The sequence below is a fragment of the Indicator indicator genome, chromosome Z (genome assembly GCF_027791375.1).
Source record: "Indicator indicator isolate 239-I01 chromosome Z, UM_Iind_1.1, whole genome shotgun sequence".
Lineage (NCBI taxonomy): Eukaryota > Metazoa > Chordata > Aves > Piciformes > Indicatoridae > Indicator > Indicator indicator.
This window is the reverse complement of record NC_072053.1, coordinates 33,001,416-33,027,463: the sequence shown is the minus strand read 5'-3', so window position 1 is coordinate 33,027,463 and position 26,048 is coordinate 33,001,416. Positions and strand designations below refer to the sequence as shown.

The 26,048-nt window shown below is 42.2% G+C and overlaps 1 protein-coding gene across 1 annotated transcript; it reads right to left on the bottom strand.

Moving 5' to 3' along the window:
* Positions 1-823: 823 nt before the first annotated feature.
* SERINC5 (serine incorporator 5) lies at positions 824-26,048 on the bottom strand. The gene is made up of 12 exons (XM_054397556.1): positions 26,028-26,048; positions 24,564-24,731; positions 16,342-16,520; positions 15,938-16,020; positions 13,005-13,098; positions 11,721-11,932; positions 10,807-10,902; positions 8,394-8,520; positions 5,955-6,021; positions 2,078-2,117; positions 1,289-1,436; positions 824-971 (listed from the first exon to the last, which is right to left on the bottom strand). The coding sequence occupies exons 1-12, from the start codon at positions 26,046-26,048 to the stop codon at positions 824-826; spliced, it is 1,383 nt and encodes a 460-aa protein (XP_054253531.1).

Below are 26,048 nucleotides of genomic sequence, written 5' to 3'. Positions count from 1 at the left end.
TATACACAACTTGCAGTGAGCCAGCAAAGTTGGACAAAACTCAGTTTAAGAACTTGTGTGTAGAAATCCCCATCTGTTAACAACTGGACTAAATCTGAATTGCATAAAATATTCAGGTGCTTCTCAAAGTTGTAATAGAATAAATACTCTATTATCATTGGTATATTCCTTTCTCAATTTCAGTATACAATAACTTAATATAGTTAGCATTTAGATAAACAACTTTTCTAGGTGCTTTGGCAGTCAAATTCTTACATATTCTCTTTCTCTATAGAAGTATTTAATCATATTTTTGGGAAAAAAATTATGTGGATACTACTGATAAGAATTACATGCTGTACAAAACAGCAGTCCAAATCATCACTGCAAACTGTAGAAGACAAAGTTAATAACAGTATAAAAAGGAATCCGTATCTGCTATAAAACACTCTAGCATTCATAGCAAGGAAGAAGGTACTACATCAAGGTAAACCTGCATCATGATTTTTTTTTTCCTTGCCAATGAAGTCAGAGAAAGATTGTCAGTGATTTGAAAAGCATTTAACTTATTTCAGCTTTTGCAACAACTGTTTGCTACACTCCACACATCAGTGTTACAAAAGCTTCAGAACCAACTTCTTCCTTTGGGCAATGCTTGTTCAGAACAATTAAAAAGGTAAAAAAGTCTTCAATCATTTGTTTAGTCTGACTGAGAAGTTACTAACTGGTACATTACTATAAGGAGGAAATAGGTGTTTCCTCGTTACAAAATGACTCTTGTATTTTATTTGTAACAGAGGGGGGGAAAAAAAGAAAAGAAAAACACAGAAGGATGTGGAAGTGTTCACACTGAGAACTCTCTGGTTGGGCAACAGAGTGGTGCAGTAAGAGTCCATAAGTACAGACAGACGCAAACCCAACAGGACACCATCTTAATCCAGAAGATGGACCACGTTCCAGTGAAGAATTTTTCAATCTGAGCACTTTCATAACTGTTAAGGGAAAAAAGAAACAAAAACAAAAAAACAGAAGCAGTGAATTCAATATTCATGTCCAGGACTGCAGTGTCCTCTGTTTTTCTAGGTGGGTCACAGACTTCCACTAGGATAACCCAGGCACAAGGCAGAGGAGAGCAGCCCTTTTTAGAATGAGATTTTGCCCAAGCATCACCCAGGAGAGAATTCCAACCTCTCTTCCAGCTTCATACTTAAGGAGAGGAGACACACTAATGGAAGAAGTTTCCATTCCCATCTCTTACCCTCTCAACACAGAGAGACATGAATTTCTCAGCTTTAAAAAATACACTTACTGAAACCAGTGAGTTACTGTCATCATCACGTAGAGTGAAGCCAAGAAGAAAACGAAGTGGAAGTAGGCATAACTGTACACCGTGCCTTTCTTCTCATCATAAATCACAGTCTGGCCACCCCTGCTTGCAACATGCTCTTCAGCATCAGCTGTAAGAGACAGGATCAAAAAAGCTTTTGTAAATTTAACAAGAACTGAAAACAGCAGCTGGTTTCATAAAGGACACAGCAAAACATCCAAGGCGTGGTTTAGGAAAGCAACCCTTCAACTTTTCCTCGCCCTCATGGCATGGGCCCTAGCTTGGCTGTCACTAAAATCCTGCCCTGTATCAGCTTCCTGGCCTGCTGTCTAGTTTTGAAGCATTTGGGCCATTTAAATTGCTCTACATGTAGAATATTCTTCTGGTAAGGACAATCCCTTCCTAATTCACTTCTAAACTGTAGTCTCTGCAGAGCTGATGAGCCAAAAACCCAGCAGTCAGTTACAGCCACAAGCAGCAAAGAGCAGAGATTACTCTTTGTGTGTTGCAGCAATGCAATGTCTTTTAAGGCATTATTAACCAGCCTGTTTTTAGACAAGAAGCCAAATTAACATAGCCAAATTCTAAAATGACATTGCTACACCTCTTGCTTCCTTCCATAACCTAACTTTAAGCACTTCTGTTGCTTCAATTTGATATGCTACAGAATGAGGATACAAGCAGCTCTTCATATGCAGCTACATCCTTACTCCCTTGGCTTCAGTCTGACAGCCACAAGAGAGGTAGATTGTGCAGTGAAAATTTAATTACCATCTCCGTCGGGCACACAGCAAAAGCAGCAACGAGCTACCTGTGGAACAGAAACCAGGAAGAGTAAGAGCCTGTGCTACAGCAGAGAAGCAAAACAGTTGGTGAAGGAAGATCTGTTATGTCTGCATTACAAACACTGACTCAGAAAAGCCTGCTTTGTATTTCCAACTGGCAAAATAAATAAAATTAGGATTTGCCAGGTAGCTCATCACAAGAGTTTCTAAGCTTGAGAAAAACCTGCTCAGTAAGATTTGGAGCAAATTAACCATTCTTTGAGAAGTACTGTACCAAATTTACATAACTCACTGTAAAACACTGGTGCAAGTAATTATGACAAAATGGTGGAAAAGCCACAGTGAAGCATTCACACACTAGTTCGGAAGGGATTTACCTCTTCGGATTGGCAATTAGGTGCTTTTTAAGTAAAAGAAAATCTCTACTGAAATGAAAGTACAAAGAACTTAAAACCCTGATGCACAGGTTGGAAACCACAATTGCACAAGTGTAAGTCAAAAATGCTTATTTTGCAAGATTTTTCTGAAAATGGAGCCAGAATGAGTAAAAGCAGAAAGCCGGATTTACTGCTTTATTTAAATGAAGATATTATTATTATTATTAATATTATTATTGTTGTTGTTATTGTTATTATTTTAACTGATGGAATAAGGAAAGCTGAAATTGACTCTTCTTGTGTTGTTTAGCAAAGTAAATGAAAAAAGGATGCTGTTCACCCAATAAATAAGTCAGTACACTTTCTGCACCAGGAAAGAGTGCAACTCAGCACTTTCTGTAACATCATCAACATTCTTTGTTCTGACAAAATCCTACTCTGGGATTAAATTTCGTTGTGGTTTGATGAAGACAATTAACCCTGTTAGGAAAATTCCCTTCATGAATTATATCAATCAGTCTTTAGAGTACAAAAGTGCGTTAACTTTGTTAACATATATTGGTGCACAGTATACAGTGCACTGTAATGAGGCAGAGACTTTCACTGGAGACTTTGGTATTATTCATGCTTATGTAAAACAAACCATAAGTCAACCTGGCCCTGGCAATAAGGATTAGCATCTTGGAAACTTAGAGCTGTCCACGAATGATAAAGGATAGTCCTGGCCAACCAAGATAACACCAGGATCCTAGCCCTGTAACATGTCTTTGAAACCTTCCATGATAGGTAAGTAACTATCACAAGACTGACTCCAGGGATGTCTGGATCAACAAAGAAGCAGCAAGGGTGATGCAGAAATACAGCTGCTTTGCAAAGTTTTATTATGACTAGTAACCAGTGGAGTGGGTTTAAGTGATTAGTCAAACCACTTATGTTTGAATAACCTGAATGCTCAAAGGGTACAAGGACCCCACATAAAACCACAGTCTGGGTGCCTCAGTCTGTCTGGGACACTTCACATGTATGAATAAATACTTACACTTCTAATTTTACACTTTGTATTCTAGACTCTCTCCTCAGCTGGCACAGGATGGATGTAAGTTTTCCGGACCCCTCCAAAAATCAGAGAGTAAGGCTTCAAGGTACAGTGACCAACAGAAACATCAAAGGGCAGCTTTTACCCTGTGTATCCATGATGGCACCTACTCACTGAGTTCATAAACTCATGAAAAGCCCGTAAGTTCATTCTTTAAGACTCTGGATAAGCATTTAAACAAACCCCTTATTCTGCATCACTTTCTCCTGCTGTGCCAAGACTCATCTATAGAATCAAAGAATCAACTAGGTTGGAAAAGCCCTCAGAGATCATCAAGTCCAACCTATTACCTAATACCTAACACCTCCTGACAACTAAACCAGTGGCTCCAAGTGCCACATCCAATCTTTTTTTGCACACCTCCAGGGATGGTGATTCCACCAGCCCACTGGACAGCTCCATACCACTGGCCAATTACTCTTTCTGTGAAGAACTTTCTCCTCACCTCCAGCCTAAACTTCCCCTGGCACAGCTTGAGACTGTGTCCTCTTGTCCTGTTGCTGGTTGCCTGGGAGAAGAGACCAACCACCACCTGGCTACAACCCCCTCTCAGGTAGTTGTAGACAGCAATGAGGTCTCCCCTGAGCCTCCTCTTCTCCAGGCTAAACAACCCCAGCTCCCTCAGCCTCTCTTCACAGGGCTTGTTCTTGAGACCTCTCACCAGCCTTGTTGCCCTTCTCTGTCCTTCTTAAATTGAGGAGCCCAGACCTGGACACAGTACTCAAGCTGTGGTCTAATCAGTGCTGAGTACAGGGGCAGAATGACTTCCCTGATCCTGCTGCCCACACTATTTCTCTGATGCCATTGGCCTTCTTGGCCACCTGGGCACACTGCTGGCTCGTGTTCAGCCGGCTGTAAACCAGTACCCCCAGGTCCCTTCCAGCCTGGCTGCTCTCCAGCCACTCCAACCCCAGCCTGAGCTTCCCTTGGGTTGCACTTGCATTCTGAAGTGCTGGCTTCCCTCAAACCACTGCAGTGAAGTCCTTGCACAGACAGTGTGATGAAATCAGTGATGCTGGCACACATACTGCCAGCCCCTCCTAACACTCAGCTCTGTGCAGCACAGACACCAGCAGACCCTCCATACACCACAAGCAACTGCAGAACAATGTTCATGCTCTTGGCCAGGAGACAGTTGCTGTTTGCCACAGGGAAGGTAATCAGAATGCAATTAGTTGCTCTTCACTAGTCATTTCTTTGTATTTACATTCTGTTGCTCTTCTACTGTTCTTTAAAACCAAACCATATGGAAATAATCCTGTCAGCAAGCACTGCAGCAGACAAGCAGGGTCTTCCCAGTAAGGGGGCCACATCCACTGTCCTTGCTGTGCCAGTTTTCTCCCCAGCACTCCCCTCATCAGCAGGGGGAAGGAAGGTGCAGGTCTTGCCCTGTCTGCTCAAGGTAGGCTGGGCATGTCCCAGTGCTTGAGGATAAGCCTGCTGGCAGGCTGCCTATCTGAGGAGGCTGGGGACAGTGTAAAGAGCCACCAGACACTTAGCTCCTCAGCGCTGGCAGCAGTACCCCCACCCAGTTCTACCATCCTGCCAGAGTGAAGCTCCTCCAGCTCCTCCAGCACTATCATGCTTCCAGCATGAAACACAGTTTGTTTCTCCACACCCAGCAAACACTGATAGGCAGATACTCCTTCATTTTTGGATTCTCACAAACACTTTGATTAAAGACTTGGAAAAACAGTAGTTAAAACTGCAGATTCAAGTAGCACCAATTTGGAGTGCTAGGGATGGAGATTGATCCTCCAAACACAAGCATACATATTTTTAAGAGTGACACTAACAAGCCTAAGTAAGGGTTAACCGTAGCAAAAATCTACTCATTTCCCAGTGTTTCTGGGTGTTCCCAGGATGAGGCAGACAAAGAAACAGGCAGGTGGAATGAAGAAAACATTACTGTTGAAACAGGGACAAGAAATACAACCCAAGATGAAACTCTAGGCAAGATGAAAGGAAGTACTTTCATGTGGGAGTAAGAGAGAGGAACTTGGGATCACTGTCAATTGCTATGAGAACAAAGGCAACCAGAACTGAAAAAGTTCAAGAACACCTCCACTTCCCAGCAGACTCTTGCTTTAAGTGAGAGGACATGAGCTTGTGTGGTACATATACCAATATTTACAAGAAGTCTGCAGGATGTTATCAACTGCAAGAGCGGCAAATTATTTCAGTATATAAAGGCATCTCCATGAGACCAGTAAAAGACACAGAAGGGTCAATGTGGACAACTGTTCTCAGTCCATACCCAGAGGCACATAGCTAGGAACAAACTTTTGTCTTCACCTAATTACTGATAACTTTACCATGAAAACAACTGCAAGAAAAGCACATGAGGAAGTCTGCACAGAAATCTTGTGGGAAGAAGCCAGAGAACTCACTTCAGTTTCAGGTGCTGCATATATTCCCCTCAGCGCCTCTGAGCTTGCACGTGTTGTTGAGGTTAAACTAGAAATACAAAAAAGGTAAGTGTCAAAACCCTCAGTATATGTATAAGCCAAACAGGCTGATTTTTCTACACCACAGCAAACATTAATTAGGCTACTCCCATGTCTAGGCTAAGCATTTGCCTGGATATAGCATCAAACACTAAGCATGTGAAAAGATTTTTCTGCACAAATATACATCAGCCTGACAGCCAGCTACTGGCCAACTCAGGCTGAATCACAAGCTTAAAAAATAGGCCACTTGTAAAAGGTGGTGAATTCATCTGCCCCAGACAGCAGCAAACAGCTAAGTGCTCCAATCTGCAAATCAGAATAGATGTTTCCTGCTGTGCACAACCAATACTTTTATATTAACCTCACAGCCACCACTTTGAATCAGCATTTGTGTAAAGGCTTTGCCAGTGAGTTAACAGGTCACTGGTCAGTCAGTTTCCAAAAGTAAATGACCAGTCACTGTTGCGGGTGTACCAGCTGCTGGAAATAACTTCCTTGCATGGCTGTAGTTGTCTGGGGGGAATCCTTTGTGGTTTCTTGTGATTAGAAACATTTCTTTACCAGCCTTCCCCTTTCAGGACATGTGAAAAACTTCCCATTACTCACAGGGTGTTAATGTTCTGCTGTTCACACCAAGGTAAGCAATATTCCAAAGCACTGCCCTTGAAGGCCTTTTTATCTCCCTAGCTACGTGGTGCACTTCCCCTGCAAGCTAAGTGAAGGTTGTCTGCCTTCCAAAACACCCTCCCGAGGCACTAGAAAACTGTTCTAAAGTGAACTGGATCAATGATACGTGACATACATATATTTGATATCAGAATTAAGTGGAACACATGCATGTCTTATAGCAGAACAGTAGCTGTGCTACCTCTTCAGAAAGTCTCCCACTTTCAGTTCAAAATTATGAAGGAATTTCAGTATGTGAATTCAGAAGCAGAACCCGATCAAAAACCTGCAGCAGACAGGTAGTGCTGTCTCACGGAAACCTGAACAGCCAAACCAAGAGACACATCACCTTCCAAATCACAGCAGCTCCCTCCCTCTCTCCACATCCTGGCACACAACTTAATTTATTGATGAGAGCTGCAATAATACAAGGTGAGCATCAGAACTACATGGCCCTAAAAAAGACTTTCTTAGAGCAGATCATCACTGGCAAATCCTGATGGCAGTATTGTGCTCATCCATTGTTTAAAAGAAACCCTAAATCCTCCCAGGTTTATTTGCTTTAAAGTCTCTCAAGAAACAGTTATAGCCTCTGTCAGCGGGCTACATAAATTTTGAGTTTTAGATGGACATATCTACACAGATATTTTCTTATAGAAAAAAACACAGAATCAAAGCATCCTGAAACAGGGATCATGGTCAGCTGAAACAAGGACAAGTGTAGAGCCTTGCTACTGGGAAAGAACAATCCCATGTCCCACTATAGGTTGGTGACTGATTTGCTGGAGAGAAGCTCAGGTAAAAAAGGGCCTGGGAGTCCTGATGGACAACAGGTTGACCATGAGCCAGCAGTGTGCCCTTGTGGCCAAGAAGGCCAATAGCATCCATCCTGGGGTGTATTAGAAGGGGTGTAGTTAGTAGGTTGAGATTGAGAGAGGTTCTCCTCCTCCTCTAATCTGCCCTGGCGGAGCCACATCTGGAATATTGTGTCCAGTTCTGGGCCCCTCAGTTCAAGAAGAACCTCAAGGAACTGCTGAAAGAGCTCAGCACAGAGCCACATAGATCTCCCTTACAGGAAAGATTGAGAGTGCTGGGTCTCATTAGTTTGGAGAAGAGGAGACTGAGGGGTGACCACATTCATGTTTATAAATATGGGATGGGTGAGTGTGGGGATGACAGAGCCAGGCTCTTCTCAATGATGTCCAGTGACAGGACAAAGGGCATGGGTACAAGCTGGAGCACAGGAGGTTCCATCTGAACATAAGTAAAAAAATTTCATTGTGTGGGTGACAGAGCACTGCAACAGGCTGCCCAGAGAGGCTGTGGAGTCTTCTTCTCCACAGACATTCAAAACCTGCCTGGATGCATTCCTTTATGACCTACTCTAGGTGATCTTGCTCTGGCAGAGGGGGTTGGACTAGATGATCCTTCAAGGTCTCTTCCAGGCACTCACAATCTGTGTGATTCTGTGCGAAATTTTTTCTCCTCCACTTCTAGATGTAAATTGCTCTATTTGTCTTTAACGAAATAGATTTGTCTCAAACACTGTATTAATTGGCTCAAATACCTAACCACTGTGAAAATGAGGAGAATATGACCCTTATAGCTCAGTTCTATTCTACTTCTCCCCATTACTTTGTCTGCATGAGGCCTTGACTAGTTGGACCACAACATTGCTTTTATAGTGAAGCAAGTGCAAACCCCCAGACTTACCAAGAATATAAAATGCAGCCAAACAAAATGGTAGTACCCAGGCCAGTAACCAGGTTTTCATCTCTGTGCAGACCTTGACTAAATTCAGGTACACAGATTGTGATGTTCTGATTGTTTTCATCCAGGACTTCACAAAACAAAATAAACAAAAAGAACAGTCAAAGCCCATTTCACTCACTGCATTTCAAAATATATTGTCTTCAGACTGAAGGCTTTCAGTGAAATATTTTTATTACTTCAGACACTGGGTAAGTACATTTCAGATGCCTCTATCCATCTTTTTAAAGGATCATAAAGAAAAAAAACCTCTTCACATCTGACCTGGCAGATTCAGTGTTTCAGGCAAAACAAGAATGCAGTTTAGGAGGGTACTGAAATAACTTGTTTAATGGAAGCACACCAACAAGGAAAAAGACTGTTGGGTGCATTAAGAAACAAGAAGTTGGAAGTTTGCCAACACTTCATTCAAGATTGCAGAGCAACATTAGACCAAGATGGTACCAGACCTCAGACCATGATTTTTTGACAGCAGGGGTGTCTTTGAGACAGCTATGACATTCATACAAAGTGAAAAAGAAGTCGTGTGTCGTTCTCCTGTTCTCAGAATGACCAAAGACAGAAGACCAAGGAAAATGAGTTGCACCTGTTGCAGGCAAGACTTCATCTTATCATCTAAGCAAATACTACTTCTGGGTCCTAGGCAAGATTATTTTTCTAACATATAAGCAAACCCTATCTCTAAGCCCCTGAAATGCAACCAATTCAGTCCTTGATGTTCCAAGATGCATCTGGCTTTTTGCTGTCTGCTTGGAATCAAGGCAAGAGTAGCAGCCTGCAGCATCACCCTGAAGCAAGAGATTACAGCTGCACCTTATCTGAAGTCGAAACGAGTGCTTGCTCCAAAAACTCAAGGGAAACTGTGTCCCCATGTCCTCTTTCCTTCCAGCAGCCACACTGCATCCCATTGGGACTGTTTTTAAGGGCGGGGGAAAAATGCAGCAAAGACTGCACCAGGTTAAAAATAAACTCTATCAGTGCCCTGACTCAGTGGAGGACGTTGCATAGCCTTACAGGGCTGTACAAACAGCTTCATCAGCACAGAGCTGAGACAGCATGGAAGTAGGAGCAAAAGAAGGGATGACAAGCCTTCACGGAACACCCTGGCCAGAGATGTGCAGAATTCCCTACCTGTGTCCATCAGGAAAGCCTCTGCAGCAAGGCCAGGCCACTGTTTGGCATCAAAAAGCTAAGGCACAGGTTCGAGAATTAACTTTTGTTTGTCCATTCCTTCGAAAGACATCTGTAACTCTGCTTTTTGGTGTTTGGTTGTTCTTTTTTTTTTCTTTCCCCCAAATAAGTATCTGTAACTTGCATTTTCTTCAGGCATGGTTTGCAAGGTGGCCAATATGCAAGACATCCAGTTTCAAAATCCCTCCTTGAAGAACGACTCACTATGAGGTAAATTTGTGACAAATCTGAGTGACAGAATGTGGGATACCTTAGTAAGTGCCAGCACCCCCTACATTCTCCAGCACATGCCAGTGTAAAAGCTGCACAGGCCATTATGACAGTCTTTGTAACACAGGGGAGAAGGTAGCATCTCTGAGAACAGATGACAACCACAAGACCAGGGAGGTCTGAGAGAGTATGTTTCATGCACACTCTGACAAATACAATAACCACACTTGCAATATATACAAGAAGAAATAGCATGTTCACTTGACTGCTGATGGGTTTGACTGTCACAAGCATGAAATGACACAGGACCAATGATTTAATATCATACATCACTTTCTTCCTCTTTTTTCTTCCGTTTACACTGTATCATCTTATGAATAATTCAGATGCTTTCCAAATTAACTTCTATGTTCATGTGAAAACACTTCTTAAGCTCCGTAAGTAAATCTTCCACCTAAATACTGTCCAGTTTTCCTCCTTACATTTAGAATACCTTTGAGTATGTGTGCCTATGTAAGTGTCTCTCTCCTTTCTTCTTGGGAGCTGTCTGTATAAACTTCTCCTTCCTGCCAAAGCACTTATTTTCCTCTAGTTATTGTTGTTTCAGCTATTCAACACTAAAAGTTGAGCAATGATGAAGAAGGGAATTTTAACATTACTAATTTGAAACAGAAAGGCCTTTTTTTAGTTAAAAAGAATGCTCACTGTCCAAAAAGGTGAAGCTGATGCTTACCTGGGAAAAGGAAATAGTTTTCAGTTTTAGTGATTTTGGAGAATGTCAGCTGCACAGTCTCTCTGCTGCACAGATATATTTTTAGTACTTACAGCTTCTTATGCATAGACCAGAACAGACTAAATCCTGCACTCCTGTATCCCTAAGTTCCTTAATTCAAGTTTGCTAAACTCTCACTTTTAATACATGGCATACCTAAAACAATTTATATAAAGCACTTACTAGTTTCTGGTGGCTTGCTGGATAGTGCTGAGAAAGTGAGATACATAACGTAGCAGCTGATAATTCCAGATTGCAGCAAACCAGAATGGGGCTGGCCTTTACAAGAAAGAGGGTAAAATAACTGATTCTTGCAGACATTTTAACAAACAGAAGAATAAATTCATATCCTTTAAATAACAGTACACTCGTATCTCTCAGAAGAGAAGAGTATCTTTTATCTTCCACTTAAAGCAGTTCATCAGTCTTTAAAGGCAGTTTAGATGCATTTCCACTGGCGCATAAAGAGTCTGTCCTTTAGTTCTGCTGGAGGTTTTAGAAAGGCATTACAAATTCCCATGTGAGTAAAGAATCACCCCACTGCTCTAGCCAAAAGCACCAGCTTTCCAAAACCTATTGACAAGCTGCCATCTTAGTTTTATTTGCCCATAAAATCTGTGTTAACATCACTGAAATTACTATTTCAAGGTACAATGTGTGCAAGATACTAACAGCACACACAAAATATACCAAACCGCAAAATACCGCTGTCAACTGCTTCAGGCCCAAAACTTTACAGATGCTGAATCACACGCAGGCAAATGTAAATGGTAAACCAAGGAGTCTGATAGCTACCACTCCATCTGCTACCACTGGAAGAGCAGTATAAACTCCACAGCACATTACTGGCCACCAGCATGTGACTCTTCTGTACAGCGTGACTGCCTGACGGCACACCGAAACATCTCACACCTTTGTAGTTTTGGCAGATGAGCTGATGACCAGCAGCAGCACTTCATAGAGTAGATGAAGGGACAGGGGCAGAGCACCGGCTATGAGCTATCATGAGATCTTCTACCTGAACAGCGTTCATGCCTCCAGTAACATGATTGTGGCAGCACCAGAAACCCAAGAGAAGGAAAGGTCAACGGACTCACGATTCTGGACACAGGGTGATATGGCCACCAGTGACACAAAGAGGCACAGGCCACCGTTAACACCAATCAAAACCTTGTTGTACATGCAGCCCTCTGAGCGTGTGTAGAAAAGAGCCATGAGGACCAGGGCTGCCACAGCAATGGAGTACAAGATGAGAGTGACCAGGGCAAGCAAACCATTCCACACCTGCTTGTGGTTTGCACCTGCAGTCCTGGAGAGAGAAAGACAGGCAGCTTACCTTTGTATTTCCTTCCCAAAAGACCCAAAATCCTAACAGCTGAACAGTACATCTCCTCAAACACAAAAGACAGACTGTAATTTCCTGAAGCATGTGTATGTCCTACACCAACACAAGTCCTTGCAAGGTTAGTGGGTTTTTTTTTTATCATGCCCAGTTCCTGTAATGATGTGTGACTCTTGGAACTTCTGGTCTTTGGGACATGCCCATAAGCCCATCTCAGCTCAATACTTCAGGGATTTCTTCAGTGGGAACTCATTATGCCCCAGGCTCAGGTAGCTATGGGACCCTCCAGAGATGGACAGCAAAGGTATATTGCTTGGCATGCTAACACTTTTTCTTATCAGTCAGCATGCTAACAAGAAGACTGTAAAGGTTTATAGAGCGAGAAAGGAGAGACAGAAACAGTCGAGGTGGTGGCAGAAGTTCCTGTGTATATGTGGGAGGACAATTTAAATATTTTAAATTGATGAAAGGCTAAGGGTTAGGAAGGTAATAGCAATTGTGTTTAAACTATAAATTAAGTCAGTGTCCAAATGTGTTATATGCAGGTTGGTAAGAGACTCTTGCATATTTAGATGAAAGCAAAGAAGGTGAAGAGAAAGTAGCAGTTCCTGTGTGAACGACAAAAATATTATTGTGCACTAAGCTGAAATAAGAAGTAGGATTTACCAGTTTACATCACTGCACACCGTTTCACTGTTACATCCTGCAAATCCAGTTTTATTCTCTTGCACCACTCTGTTTCCTAGCAAGTCTGTTTTCATATAACATCTAAACCAACTCAAAGTAACAAGTTTTTGCACTCCCATAGACTGCTACTTATTTGAAGCCATGTAATTCAGGTTAAGAATAGATCAGCAGCTTAAAAGTGATTAAGGAGGAAACCGATCTGCTGGGGAAGGAGAAAGTGGATGAAGCAAAGACGAGCAACTCTAAATACTGTCATTAAAATGTCTTCTTCCAGAAATTACATCCATGCTGGTTTTAATTTTTTTCTTTTTTACGAGAACTTTATTCAAATAACTACTTGTCCAACACATACCAATTTTTATTCCATTTGTGTGCAAACTCAACAAGCAGGATGAGCTGAATGGCAATGAAAAGGAACCCTCCTGTTGCTCCTATGTAGCGCCAGGCTGAAAGGCAAAGGCAAAAAACAGATCAGGTTGCACTTGTCTTTTTAATTACTAGCTAGGCAGTCTGAATATCTCAAGCATACAGATGTACCAGGAGGTAAGAGATTTCAGCTGAAAGGCCATCTCAGCTAACTCAAGGCTAGCTCCCTGATGAATTCAACTTGCAACCTGCTACACTTTCAAAACAAGCAGGTTAGAACATTTACTGAGTTTCCCTAACACAGAAAATGTTTGTGGAGACTATGAGTTACTATATTCAGACAGAAAATACTGAAACCTTTATTTGTGACTGGTAAAAGGGAGGTGGTGTGAAGGCATTTCATAGGAACCTAAACCCTGAAATTGCAAGGTACTGGAAAAACCAGCACTAAAAAAGGCAGTTTCTTCCCTTGCAGGTTCCAGTACCACAGGAAAACAAAGGTGAAGCTTATCTATTTACACATGCTGTCAAGAGCCACTCCCCAAGGGACAGGAACACTTGGCATTCACTGACTAGTTATAAGACAGGTCAACTACTTAATCATTGACCTATATATACTGCATTTGGGTAGCTGTTTGTGTACTTCAGAAAACAGATCTCTTATGTGCAACACCAGAAGCCTCTGAGGAAATACAGATACCTATTCAAATTTTTAGTTTCACCTGCAGCGTCTGCTGCTGTGCAGTGCATAGCCGATAAATGACTCCATGTGTGCAGCTGGTTTCAGTGAAGACAGCCAAGGGAGTGGGAGTGCATTAGCAAAGTTCAGCCATATCCTATCATTGTGTTTTCCTTTCATAAAAAGCTTGTGTAAGTGAAGTGCTAGAACAGAATCGTTAGGGTGCATTACTCATAGCAGATGATGTAGTGACTATTTTTTTGCTTCATCCTGAGCACGCTACTTGACAGCAAGCAAAAGATCCAGTTTATGGAGTTTGGTTAAAAATATCATAGGCACTTGATAAGCCTCCTGTTCTTAAACAAAACCAAAACTGGAAGAAGCTAGCATGTTTAAAAAGTACATTAAAAATTGGTGTGCATATGTATTTGGGAGAGGCAGAGTAGGAAAAAGCAGACCGCCAGTGGAGTAATTAAATAACCAGATCCTCAGGTTCTCCCACTGCAACGGGCAAGACACTGCAGGATGTTTTATGGACCCATTAAACATAAGGTTAGGATGGCCATTGTGGATTTAACACTACAGCCCCCCCAAACCTAGTGCTTGCATTTTATATTCTTCCTCCATGATTACTAAACTGCTAATGATGGGGAGCATGACAAGAGCTTTGTTTTTAATTTTAAGAAAAAATAAGCAAACTGAGTGCACTCAAGACAAAACAACCAAAAAACCTGAACCCCACAACAGCGTCCTGGTTTGGGGCCAGACAGATGCCACAAACAGTCTAAATTTCTTGATAGGAGGGGAAAAAATGGTAAACAAACCCACACAATACATAAATTACCTGTAAATCTCAAATTCAGGGGCTGACTGGAGCAGGAAGTGCAGAATACAGCTTTAGAGAGAAAGTCAAGAGCTAGTCTGGGAAAGAATGTTATACTGTATCACCACACTAGCTTAGGTTGCTGTTCAGAAATGGCCCTCTAATCAGCCCAAAAAAATCCTGTTTCACCTTGTCCTGACACAATTATATTCTTCTCAATTTTTCATTATGAAAAGGGTAACCTGCAAAGATGACAGGCAGTCCTGCATGCTCAAGAATACAACGCACTGCAACACCACATCTTTGTAATCCAGGTTTTAGATACTAAGGACGAGCACAAACAGCCATGCCATGACTTCTCAAAGGAGAGGAAGAGGTATATGGAGTCTTCCACATCTGAAGCATCAAACCGAACCAGAACCAAACAGGTAGTAAAAACAAGAAACTGAATCATATGTATCAGTGGTTTATTTGGAATGGTTCTTACTTTAGTTTCCCATAGCACGGTTCTCATAGTATGTCTGTCCACTCTATTCTCTTCCCTTATGTTACTCCTTCCCCTTCTAAACACCTGGCTAGCCGAGATGGATGCTGAAAACACAGGTAACCAAGCAAGCCTTAATAGAAGCAGGCAGCACACAACCACTCCTCTGCATTACTGATTCCACATCCTTCCACCTGCCAGACTCAACATTTTAAGGTCTTACAAGCACCTGGTAAACTGAAGAGCACAAACTCATCTTGGTGTCACCGGGATTTTTGCTCCTAGCCTATAAAGGCCTACACAAAGCCCCTCCTAGAGACATCCTTTAGGCACTGGGCCAGTATCCATGTGTCTGTGTGGTGGTAGTGCATCTTCCAAACCTGGAAATGTTTGGCATGTCAGCAGGGAACTTGAAACACACCTGAAAAAGTTTAATTTTACCTTACTGCATTTACACTACCAGCCTGAAAGCTAACAACATTCTGTATTCTTGTGCACCACTGCAGGTTTCCAGGGAGCAAACAAGAGTACCCAACAGGTCACCAAGTCCTCTTGAGCGATGGCACCTCTCCACCACACAGCACAGACCTTGGCTGCTGTACTACAGCAGAGCTACCTGCACAAGACAAACTAACATGTCTCTGTTATCTTGAATTATGTGTCAGTGTAGGTTATTTTGTGCTCTATTACATCCCCTTGCTTCTTAATGAATTTGCAAGACAGCGATGTTTTAACCTACCCATTCAGCCTGCTCTTGCTCTGTGCACAGAGAGTCCCCTTCAAACAGCTCCAAATATTCCTTTCACAGCTGGACTATAGGGGCTTTACTTCAAGAAATATGGCAATATTCACATTGATCAGACCTTTAGGAGCTAACAAGCACTCACAAAGTAGTACAGAACTAAACAGCACAACAAAAAAAGAAGGACATACCATTAAGGAAAGTGTCCTGATCAGGAATGAAGAAGGCTCCAGAACACATTGCTGCCAGAAGTATAAGTTTAATAAGCCAGAATCTGGACGAGGTGGGGGAAGAAAAAAAAAAAATCATCTGATCATAATAGGAAATTAAAGGTCTTCAACTGAAGTACCATGATAAATCTCTGTTAAAGCCTAACAACAGAAAAAAAACAGCCTTTGATGACTGATTGCCACTTTTCACTTCACCCCATTATTTCTGACATAAGTTTTGGTTTGTTTGTTTGTGGGTTTGTTTTTTTTTTTTTTTTTTTTTGCCTGGTACTACACCCAACTGGAAAGCAAGCAGCACAAACCTGTGGAAGATGGGCAGTGCAAACCTGCAAAAAGAAGTGGAAATTCAGCAGTCAAGTACTCACCCATTATGAATGTATGCTCGGCAGCTTTTGCTGCTGTCAACTTTGATAGTGAACAAGAAGAATAAGAAGAAGAAACAGGCCATTCCAAAACAGACTTTGTACACTGCAGAGTATCCCACCAACTTCTCACACATCTCTCCTGCCTGAATACCCTTGCACATCTCCTTGTAGAAGGGAATCTGAAAAGCAAAAGATGTTACAAGCCTTTAGATAGGACACAGGGCTCCTTGTAACCAGCATGTCTCCGTCTGCACCACTGGTTTTTCACTAGCCTCACTTAATACCTTGCAATCCTGATTAACCTGGATTTATAAGATCAAATGACATAAAGAAATGCAAACCACAAAGGACCAGAGTTTTCCAGAAACTGCACTTTCAGTGCCTTCTGGATGTTTTGTACAATTCCTCTTGCTTTTCCCTCAGCTACATCGGCTTAAGCTGTCCCTGCTCCTTTTTGCTTACCCATTCACCCCCAAGGACACTCTCCCTTCTTTCCATGCTTTACAGCAAAATACTTGGATTGCTTTAGTAATCCATCTTACAAGAGCCAGACCAGTGGTTTTATCAGAAGGGGCATGAATCAGGCTACAGGGCAGGAAGCTCTGGCTTATGCTCCCCTTGGTGGAAATGTAGACTGAAGCACATCTGAGTGGCACAGGGGCAGCAAGCTCTCACCTGCTATCACAGCCTCTGAAAGGGAGTTGTGCCATTTGCCCTGATTTTATTTTAAATTAACAGGGGCAGGAAAATTCCACCTTTCCCTCGACTTGTTAAATATTTGCCTTTAGGGCCTTGCTCTGGTTATGAGGGGAAAGCAAACAGCTGCACATTTTGGCTTCAGTTTCATCTGGTAGATATGATGCTGAGAGCTCAAAAAAAGCAGGTCTGTGTGTCCAGGACCCATTCCTGTGGGGTGCTTGTGTGCAGACACTCTGAGTCACTGGCAGCCAGGGAGTTATTCAGCTGTGCAGAAATGCAGGCATTTAATTGCAAAAAACCACTGTTCATTTCAAAGAAAGAAGGGCCTCTCTGTATGCTCACAACCCTCACCTGAGGCTTGTGAGACCAGCTGAGCAACACATTAAACCCTCCAGAGCTGATCACTGCTACCTGCACAGGTAACTGGAGGAGAGAGGAGACATTTGGCCAGGCCAGATTTTGGTTAGGAAAAACATACAAACTTTGTACACAACACCATTCTTGAACATTTCCAAGAAATTATCAAAGAGTGAGTCTCTCCCTTCTTCAGCAAGCAGGCCAGTACAGAAAATCAGGACAGAGAATGAATAAACAGGACCCAAGAGCAGGTGATCAGGTAAATGTTCCCACTTGGATAAAAAGTCATTTGAGTTGCAGTAAACAAGGGATAAAAACATAAACTGCCATCTTCCAGCCACCAGGCTCTAGAATTCTGCTTTACCTTGCAGAACGTTCAGCTTTCCATCTCTTGTCAGCAACCCAAGCCAGCCAGGTGATCACCAACAACCCTCCCAGCAACTTCCCAAGAAGAGCAAATATTTCAGCAGCTCACAGCAATATTGAGTTGCTGCGCTAAGGGTAGCAAACCTAACTATGGCACCAGGCTGACTCTGGGTGGGCTAGAACCAGCTGAGGAGATGAAAAGCAGATATCAGTGCAGCTATCGATGCAGCTGTGTAGTGTTCTAAGAACACACTCAAACTGGACCACTCCAAGATGCTCTCTCAGAAGTAACTCCGAGATGAGTAGCTACTGTGTAAGAAGCTGGACAGTAAACAAGTAGATGTGCCTAACTTACATTCAAGAGTTTCTAGAGAGCTCCTGAGAAACTGTCTGGAGCATCAGTAATGTCTTTGCCAGGTGTTAGAAGGGAATGAAATATCAGACTGGGCAAACATGCCAGCATTCAAAATGAGCAAATAGGTTGACTGGAATAATTAAGAGACCTATAAATGCCACAGTGACGTCAGGGCAAGCCAAGGGGCCACAGCAATGCCAGGGAAAGCAAATGGGCTTTCCAGTCTTTGATTTCAACAATGATCAGTCAGAAGAGATTTAAAATATGCATAATATTAACTTAACAATATTTGTGAGAAAACAAAGTATTTGTTTGATATAGATGACAGTACTGACCAGGGAGACAGACTTCAGTAATATCTGTGCTTGGTACCCAGCATCATTTTGCTTATAAAACTTATAGAACAAAACAAAGCAACATTATGAAATTTGATTAATCTACTAGCTTATTAAAAACAGATGTCTGAGTAAAGGTAAACAGGCATTTTCTTTAATTGCATAGGCTTCTACAGAGATCTTGATGGGATTTTTGATCTTACATGTTCTTTTCTCCATTTAGTCATAATTTCTTTATAGATCTGTCTGAAAGAAAACGTACGGATTCACAAGAACAACAGCTCAGTTTGTGTCTACACAAGCAACAAAGAGCTCAGTCATCATGCAGTATACACACTATGCAGCAGCAAGTGATGACCACAGGAATAGTCCAGTGGTATTGAACACTCTTTCTGGAGACCTGTGATCCTGAAGGAACAAAACAAGAATAAAACCAAACTCTTTGGGACCCCACCAGATAATAAACACAAGCACAACGCTGGAGACAAAAGAGCTGATGCAATGAAAAAGGCATGTTTTCGTGAGATGATTTTCTACTGCTGGGAACAATTTATCAAGTGACTTCTTCACTGCAAGTTTAATTTTTTTTTTTATTATTCTGTACTTCTGAAATGTATTCAGTTGCTCAGCAACCTGCCCGGCCCACTTGATTCACCATGCTTTCCATTTGCCAGCTGTTAGTCAGGGATTAGTTATTTGCTAAGTGTGATACAATGAAATACCTACTTTTGGATCTTTAAAAGCAACATAAATTACATTCTTTGGCCTCTGAATAGCAGACAAAGCATTCTTTCTCCAGAAACTCAGTATCCACTCAGATAAGGCAAAAGCCTGCATTACTGAGCAAGCAACTATGTTATCATAGCAAAACTGGCACTTTTTTGAATGCAGTGAAACCCTTATGAGATGACAGCAATACTACAGAAACAGGGACAGATTGCCCTCAACTTAATCTCCCCTCACTGCAAGCTGCTGACATGCAAAATAAATACAGTGCAAGAAGCCAGCCAACATGGCCACATCACGTCCAGCCTCCAGCTGCCTGGGGCTTGGCCACCTCTGAGGTTGGGTCTTTCTGTATCCAAACATGAATGCAACGTTGTGGGAAATATCATCAGAGGGGTAAATAGGAAGGAAGAAGTGTACTAAAATAGCCTAAAGAGCCCAAAGGAGACTGCTTTCATCTGGATTTCCTCATCTTAAAAAGGGAGAATGTGGCAGACAAACTCGTTACGGAAACAGAGGAAGCAGGAAAGAAAATCTGTACAGGTGGGGAAACAAGGCCAAAGCAACCCCCCTGCACCCCCAAAAACCAGGTAAACCTACCTGTCCTGAGCAGCTGAGAAATGGAATAGAAAGCCAAAAAAACCCAGACTGAACACATGCCATCCTGCACCTATGGCTAAATTCTTACCAGAAACTGGCAATGGACATCTGCACTCAAAAACCTCATTTTGGTAGCGAATGTCAGGTTTAACACACTACGATATGGTTAAGAGTCTGACATAAACCTAGCTGGGGAAACAAGCATGAAAGCATGCTCTTGCCAGAACATGTAACCATCTGGAACTGAAATGCTTTTGACATGACTGATCTGGTTTTCGCTGGTGTTTACCTGAAACTAGCTTTCTTCTGTTTTCCTTTTATTATTTAAGTAGGACATGGATATTTTCAGGGTGAAACCACTAGTTTTGAAACAGCTTTAACATTAAACTGTTAATGAAAAAAACCCCAACAAAAACCCCAGAACACAATGCTATTTTGGTAGACCAAAACAATTATATCCCTCTTCTTCTCTCACTTATCCTTTCAAAGCCTGTGAAAAGCAAGGTTTTGCTTCAAAAGAAAATTTGTACTGTACAGGAGCTGTACCTGTTTTTCACAGAACTAGAATAACTGGGGAAAGGAAATAACATTTGGATCAAGGCAGAGAAGCACTTCTTCCAGTCGGGTCCTGCTTTGCTTCATTTTGGAAGAAAGTGAATTCTCTAAACTATTTTGTGTCACTGGATATCGGTCTTTCCTGTCTTTCTGCTTCCACCCCTGAGGCTCTCACGTCTTGACTGATGCTCTAGCCAATGTCATGCCTTGACATACAACCTTGCTCCTCTGAAACCTATTCTATGTGCTATCATTCAGATATTTTCCTAGCCAAATCCATTCATTCCTTCCCCACCCTCCACTGCTTCTTGCTTCTTTCCCAGAGACCAAACACAAATGCCTTGGTTTCTTTGCACGTTTTTCAAAATGTAACCCTCTGGGCCTCTCTTCCTTGGTGTCCTGTGAACACAGTTAACAGCTCAGAAGACAGGGAAGAAGACTGAAAACAACAGAGAAAAAACTCACCCCTGAGAAAGACAGTGTTCACAAAACACAATGTCACAGAATCACAAAACAATACAGGTTGGAAGGGATCTCTGGAGATCACCTAATCCAACACCCCCACCCGAGCAGGCTCACCTAGAGCAGGCTGCACAGGACAGCATCTAGGCAGACTTTGAATGACTCCAGCGACGAAGATTCCACTGCCTCCCTGGGCAGCCTGTTCCAGCGCACCATCACCTTTAACGTAAAGGAGCTCCTCCTCATATTTAAATGGAACTTTGTATGTTCAAGTCTGTGCCCATTACCTCTTGTCCTGTTGCTGGGCACCACTGAAAAAAGATTGCCCCCATCCTCCTAATGCCCACTCTAACTATTGATAAGCATTGACAAGATCTCCTGTCAGTCTTTTCTCCAGGCTAAAAAGCCCTGAGTCCCTCAGCCTTTCTTCCTAAGACAGATGTTCCAGTCCCTTAATGATCCTTGTAGCCCTCTACTGTACCCTCTCAAGGCGTTCTCTGTCCCCAGGGACATAGGACTCCAGATGAGGCCACATCAGGGCAGAGTAGAGGAGGAAGATATCCCTCAGCCTGCTTGCCACACTCTTCTTAATGCATCCCAGGATACCACCAACCTTCTTGGCCACAAGGGCACCCTGTTGGCTCATGGGCACCCTGTTGTCCACCACGACTCCCAGGACTTTTACCATAGAGCTGCTTTTCAGCAGGTCAGCCCCCAGTTTCTTCTGATCCATGGGGTTATTCCTCCCTAGGTGCAGTACCCTGCATTTTCTCTTGTTTCTCTTTCTCTTGTTGAACTTCCTAAGGTTACACCATGCCCAAATCTCCAGCCTGTCCAGGACTCCCTGAATGGCAGCACAGCCTTCTGGTGCGTCAGCCACCCCTCTCAGTTTTGTGTCATTGGCAAACTTGCTGAGGGTACACTTCATGCCTTCATTCAGGTCATCAATGAATATATTGAACAGGACACCACTTGTTACAGACAACAGACTGTGCCACTAAACGCAATCCTTGAGCTCTTTCAGCCAATCCTCAAAATACTGCTGGTCAGATTAGGAATCAAGGTTTTGAAACCATAACCAAATACTCCACAGGTACCATGCCCTCCCACTGACATATGCTTTCATCTAAACTGCCAGCTTTGGTGAGGATGTGGAAGTTGAGGTCTCTGGGAAAATGCATCGTTTTTCCAGCCATGCTGCAGGGTGCAGAGCAGATCCCCAGCTTTGGGCTAGCACCTGCAAAGTCTAGCACCTGGGGACCTGAAAAACTGTCCTAAACACATTTTAACAGACACAAGGGTAGATAACAGAATATAGGAGTAGATAAATGCTGCAAATCAAATACAAGCACTTTTTTTTAATTCTCTGTTTAAGGTCTACAATAAGAGATGTACATTTGCTTTTTCCTCCTCTCAAAATAATGAAAGAAGATCAAGTGCTACAATAAATACTTTTACAACTACTTTAGACTTGGGGAAATACAGCACATCAATAAAACAAAACCAAACAAAATGAAAAACCCTCTCAATGGCAATGGCACAGGAGAGAATCCTTTCACATAACAGCATGAGTATTTGAATTCTAAACTGGTAAAGCAGACACACAGTTCCCTGTCAAGATTATGGCTCCATAAAAATTTTATGGAGCAATAAAATTTCAATTATTTTCTTTTTAATATAAAAATTAAAACATTCTTATTAAAATTAATTAACATTATTTCTCCTCTCCAGAAAGAGGGAGTGAGACCCGCAAAGAATCACACAAAGTGTTTGCTTACAGTATGGCTTGAAGAGCTAGGAGTGCCCCACAATCCAGCCAAAAGTGAAGGAATCAGTAAGTGCCCAGCATTGCTGAAACACAGTTCACAACAGGGAAGCTGAGACTGGTCAGTTTGAAAAAATACTTTCAAGGTACACTCTGTTAGAACTGGGATGAATTAGCTTCAGGAGTCTTTGAACTTTTAACAGCCCCAAACATAATTATTAAACTATAGAACAGACAAAGAAAGTCTACTTTCAGATGGTCCATTTCCCATTCAAAGACATCAAATGCTCTCATTTTATAGGGTGATTATCTTTCCACTTCACACTAACAGCTACTCTTTGTGCCATTTCTTCCCACACTGAGTTTCCAAGACTATGAAGTGGAAGAGAAATTTGGCAATACTGAAAAGCATGTTGTTGAAGGCTTCGTGAATCACTCGTCTGTTGGATAAATAGTGAGTACTTTTGTTAGGGATACAAGCTGCGTTAAAACCACACTACTGATGGAAAATGACTTTATGAAATTTGGATATGAACACACAATTTGTTTCCTACACACTTGAGTTCCTTGAGTTATTCACTTTATTGCCAAGCTAAGCTTCTACTAAGTCGAAGTAAATTCTGGCAAGCAATTCCAGCACACGCATATTTTTAAGTTACAGTTAACAGGCAAGCATCATATCTATACTTGGTGCTTTTACAGGGTTGTCAGCAACTTCTGGTGACCAGGGCTAAGAAGGTGTCATTAGGGTAACTCAAGCAAAGTGCTCTTCAATGAAAGAAAGTTAGGATAGAACATGTAAAGAGGGTACAGTGGGAAGAAAGGTCAGGCAGCAGAGCACAGAACCCCATCACAAGCCTACTGGTTCGCCTGTGCTACAGGCACAGGGTGCTACCATCAGCTTCCAGATCTGCGCTGCTATGGAGGAAAGTATATCATGAACAACTGGAAGTAAGTGCAGAAGGCAAGCAGGCCATCAGCTTGACCAGCAACTGATTAAATGAGGAAACATCTTTAACTGTGCACCAAATGGCACTTCTTCTGGGTGGGTTGCACAAAACAACTAGATTCCTGCAGAGATGGAAGCCTTCTGAACCCCCAGGGCAAACACAGTCACAGCCTCAAACTAGGCCTGATGATGAGTTTGGTACATAAACTTAATTTCTAAGAATTAAGCAATCGAGCCATTATTCCCTCTTCATAAAAACAGACTACTTTTCTTGCAATTTTTACAGTAAAGAGAGGATTTGTGTTTCTCAGTGCAACCGGGTGGCTTAAGAAACCAAACGAAAGATGTGATACAGCAGGGCTAGTGTGTGATTACAAACATGTTGGTGAGCATTTAGCATAGGAAAGCTATATTCAGATTCTGAAAGTCATTTGAGTTTTAAAATCTAGTTCTAGCCACAGCCCCTCTCATACTTTTAATTGAAAAGACAATTAGAGATGAACAGTATCTGCTGTGGTTAGAAGACATGTGAACATGATGACTCAGCTGAAGAAAACCCCCTACAAAGGGCCTGTGGCATTGTGCCTTGCAGTAGTCTGTCACACAGCCCCAAGAACACAGAATTTATAAATGCAACACCTCAACCTGCTGCTTCTGCTACTGAAAAAGTTGCCAGAGAAAAAAAAAAATCAGCATTAGACTGAACCACTTTGCTCTTCTTACAATAGACCAAATAACCGAGCAGCCTCTAGTGACGCTACCTGCACAGCAAATCTGTGATGGGTTCACACCGGTGGGTTTCCGCACAAGGGAAGAGGAGGAAGGCTGCAAGTCCCGTGATCTTTGACTCTTCCTGTTGTGAAACACACTCCATGGGTGAGCAACTGACAGGAAGGGTAAGCGCGGAAAATTATCCTGTTTGGATTTTGAAGTGGAGAGGTAGAGGGACCCAATCACCCCTTCTGAGGGAACAGCGACCCCTATACATGACAAGCTATGGAAAAAGCTCCGTTTCCTTCCAGGAGTATCAGTGGGTTCATCTCTCTTACTTACATGTGTTTTCATTTCGTTAGCTACTGTTGTTGACATCATCACACAACAGATGATAGTCACCAGGATGAAGTACAGCGCATACATGAAGCGGGTGCTGGTTGACTGTTTTATCTTGGGGCAGCATTTGCAGCACAAGGCACAAGCAGCAGTACCACAGCAGCAGGCCAGCTGAAAAGTAAGACAAAAAACACAAGTCATCACTGCCTTTAGGTTTCTATTGCAAAATCAGACAGGGAGGCTGAGAGACTTCCTGTAGAACCCCAGAATGTCTTAATTCCTCTCCTCCCATCTTAGCAGTATTTAAGTGGAAGCAGACTGTCTTGTTTATCAAAAGTCATTATGTTTAAGCACATTATTTTCTAGCTTTCCCACACACAAAGGATGTGAGTGAAAAGGATGAAGAGGAGCTGCTCCAAATTTCTTAATACTGCTCCTTGATATCTCTGTGCAGCTTGTGGTTCTGTCGTGCTTCACCCAGCAGAACAGGCATTGCAATCATTGCATTCAATTTCCTGCAACACACTCCTTACCCCTCTATAAGTTAAAAAAAAAATATATCTGCACAATAAGGGCACAGACTGCTGATTTGTTTGCTATTTTGTTTCTAAGACAGGCTGGAGGTTTTGTTTCAAACAATGTGTACAGATCCATTTCAATTCATCAGAACCATACCGTCCTTTTTATGGTGTCCTTTTTGGTACACAAACTTTTTATGCTACTAAAGACTGAGCAAATTAAACGGAGAAGGGAAAATTGTTTAAGCCACATTTTGGGATAGTTGTGCTAAAGGCCTTACAAACAGACAAGAGCTACAAAAAAAAAAAACCAACAAACGCCACACAACAAAAAAAAATACATTAACAGTTTTAAATATTTTTTTAAATTTTTTAATTTTTAAATATTTTGGTCAGTATATAAAGATTGTAAATATTTGGCTTACTGCAAACAAAGCAGCTGAGCTCAAAAGACCTAAAATACCATGGCATCATCTCATACTGAAGAAAGGGAGAGAAGAAATGCATCCTCCCAGCTATCTAGACATAATCTTGCAAAGGTGCCAGTGGCAATTCCACACACAAGACAAAAGAAAAAAACTCACAGCTGCAACGAAAATAATGCCAAATCATGCTGTAATCGATACTGTGACCAATGTTGAAACATTATTAAAGACAGAATTCCTTGTGTATTTTAGTGCTTTTCTACCTCAGCAATTCTATTTCCAAAGAGATCCCTGTGGCTAGTGTGCAGCACAGGGGCAGGGCACACTGACGGCACCAGATCCTTTAGCACATTAAGGCCACTTTTGCTTAGCTGTTGCAGGGGCTGTGGGGATGTTCAAAGGAACCCCTTGCTTTCTAGCAACCAGCTGCACAAGATGGATGGCTCTTCTCAGCCCATGCCACAGGATTCAAAATGGACAGGTACCACATCTGAGTTGGCCAAACTTCACTGCTCTGCACATACCTTCTGGCACAAACCCACCAT

What these genes read in the sequence shown, in the direction of transcription:
- SERINC5 (XM_054397556.1), bottom strand. Translation starts at nt 26,048, where the DNA reads ATGGTGGGTTTGTGCCAGAAG. An exon ending in TCAGGACACTTTCCTTAATG is followed by an intron (nt 13,099 to 15,937) that starts GTATGTCCTTCT and finishes TTTGCCTTTCAG; the next exon opens with CCTGGCGCTACATAGGAGCA. An exon ending in CACAAATGGAATAAAAATTG is followed by an intron (nt 11,933 to 13,004) that starts GTATGTGTTGGA and finishes TTCTCTCTCCAG; the next exon opens with GACTGCAGGTGCAAACCACA.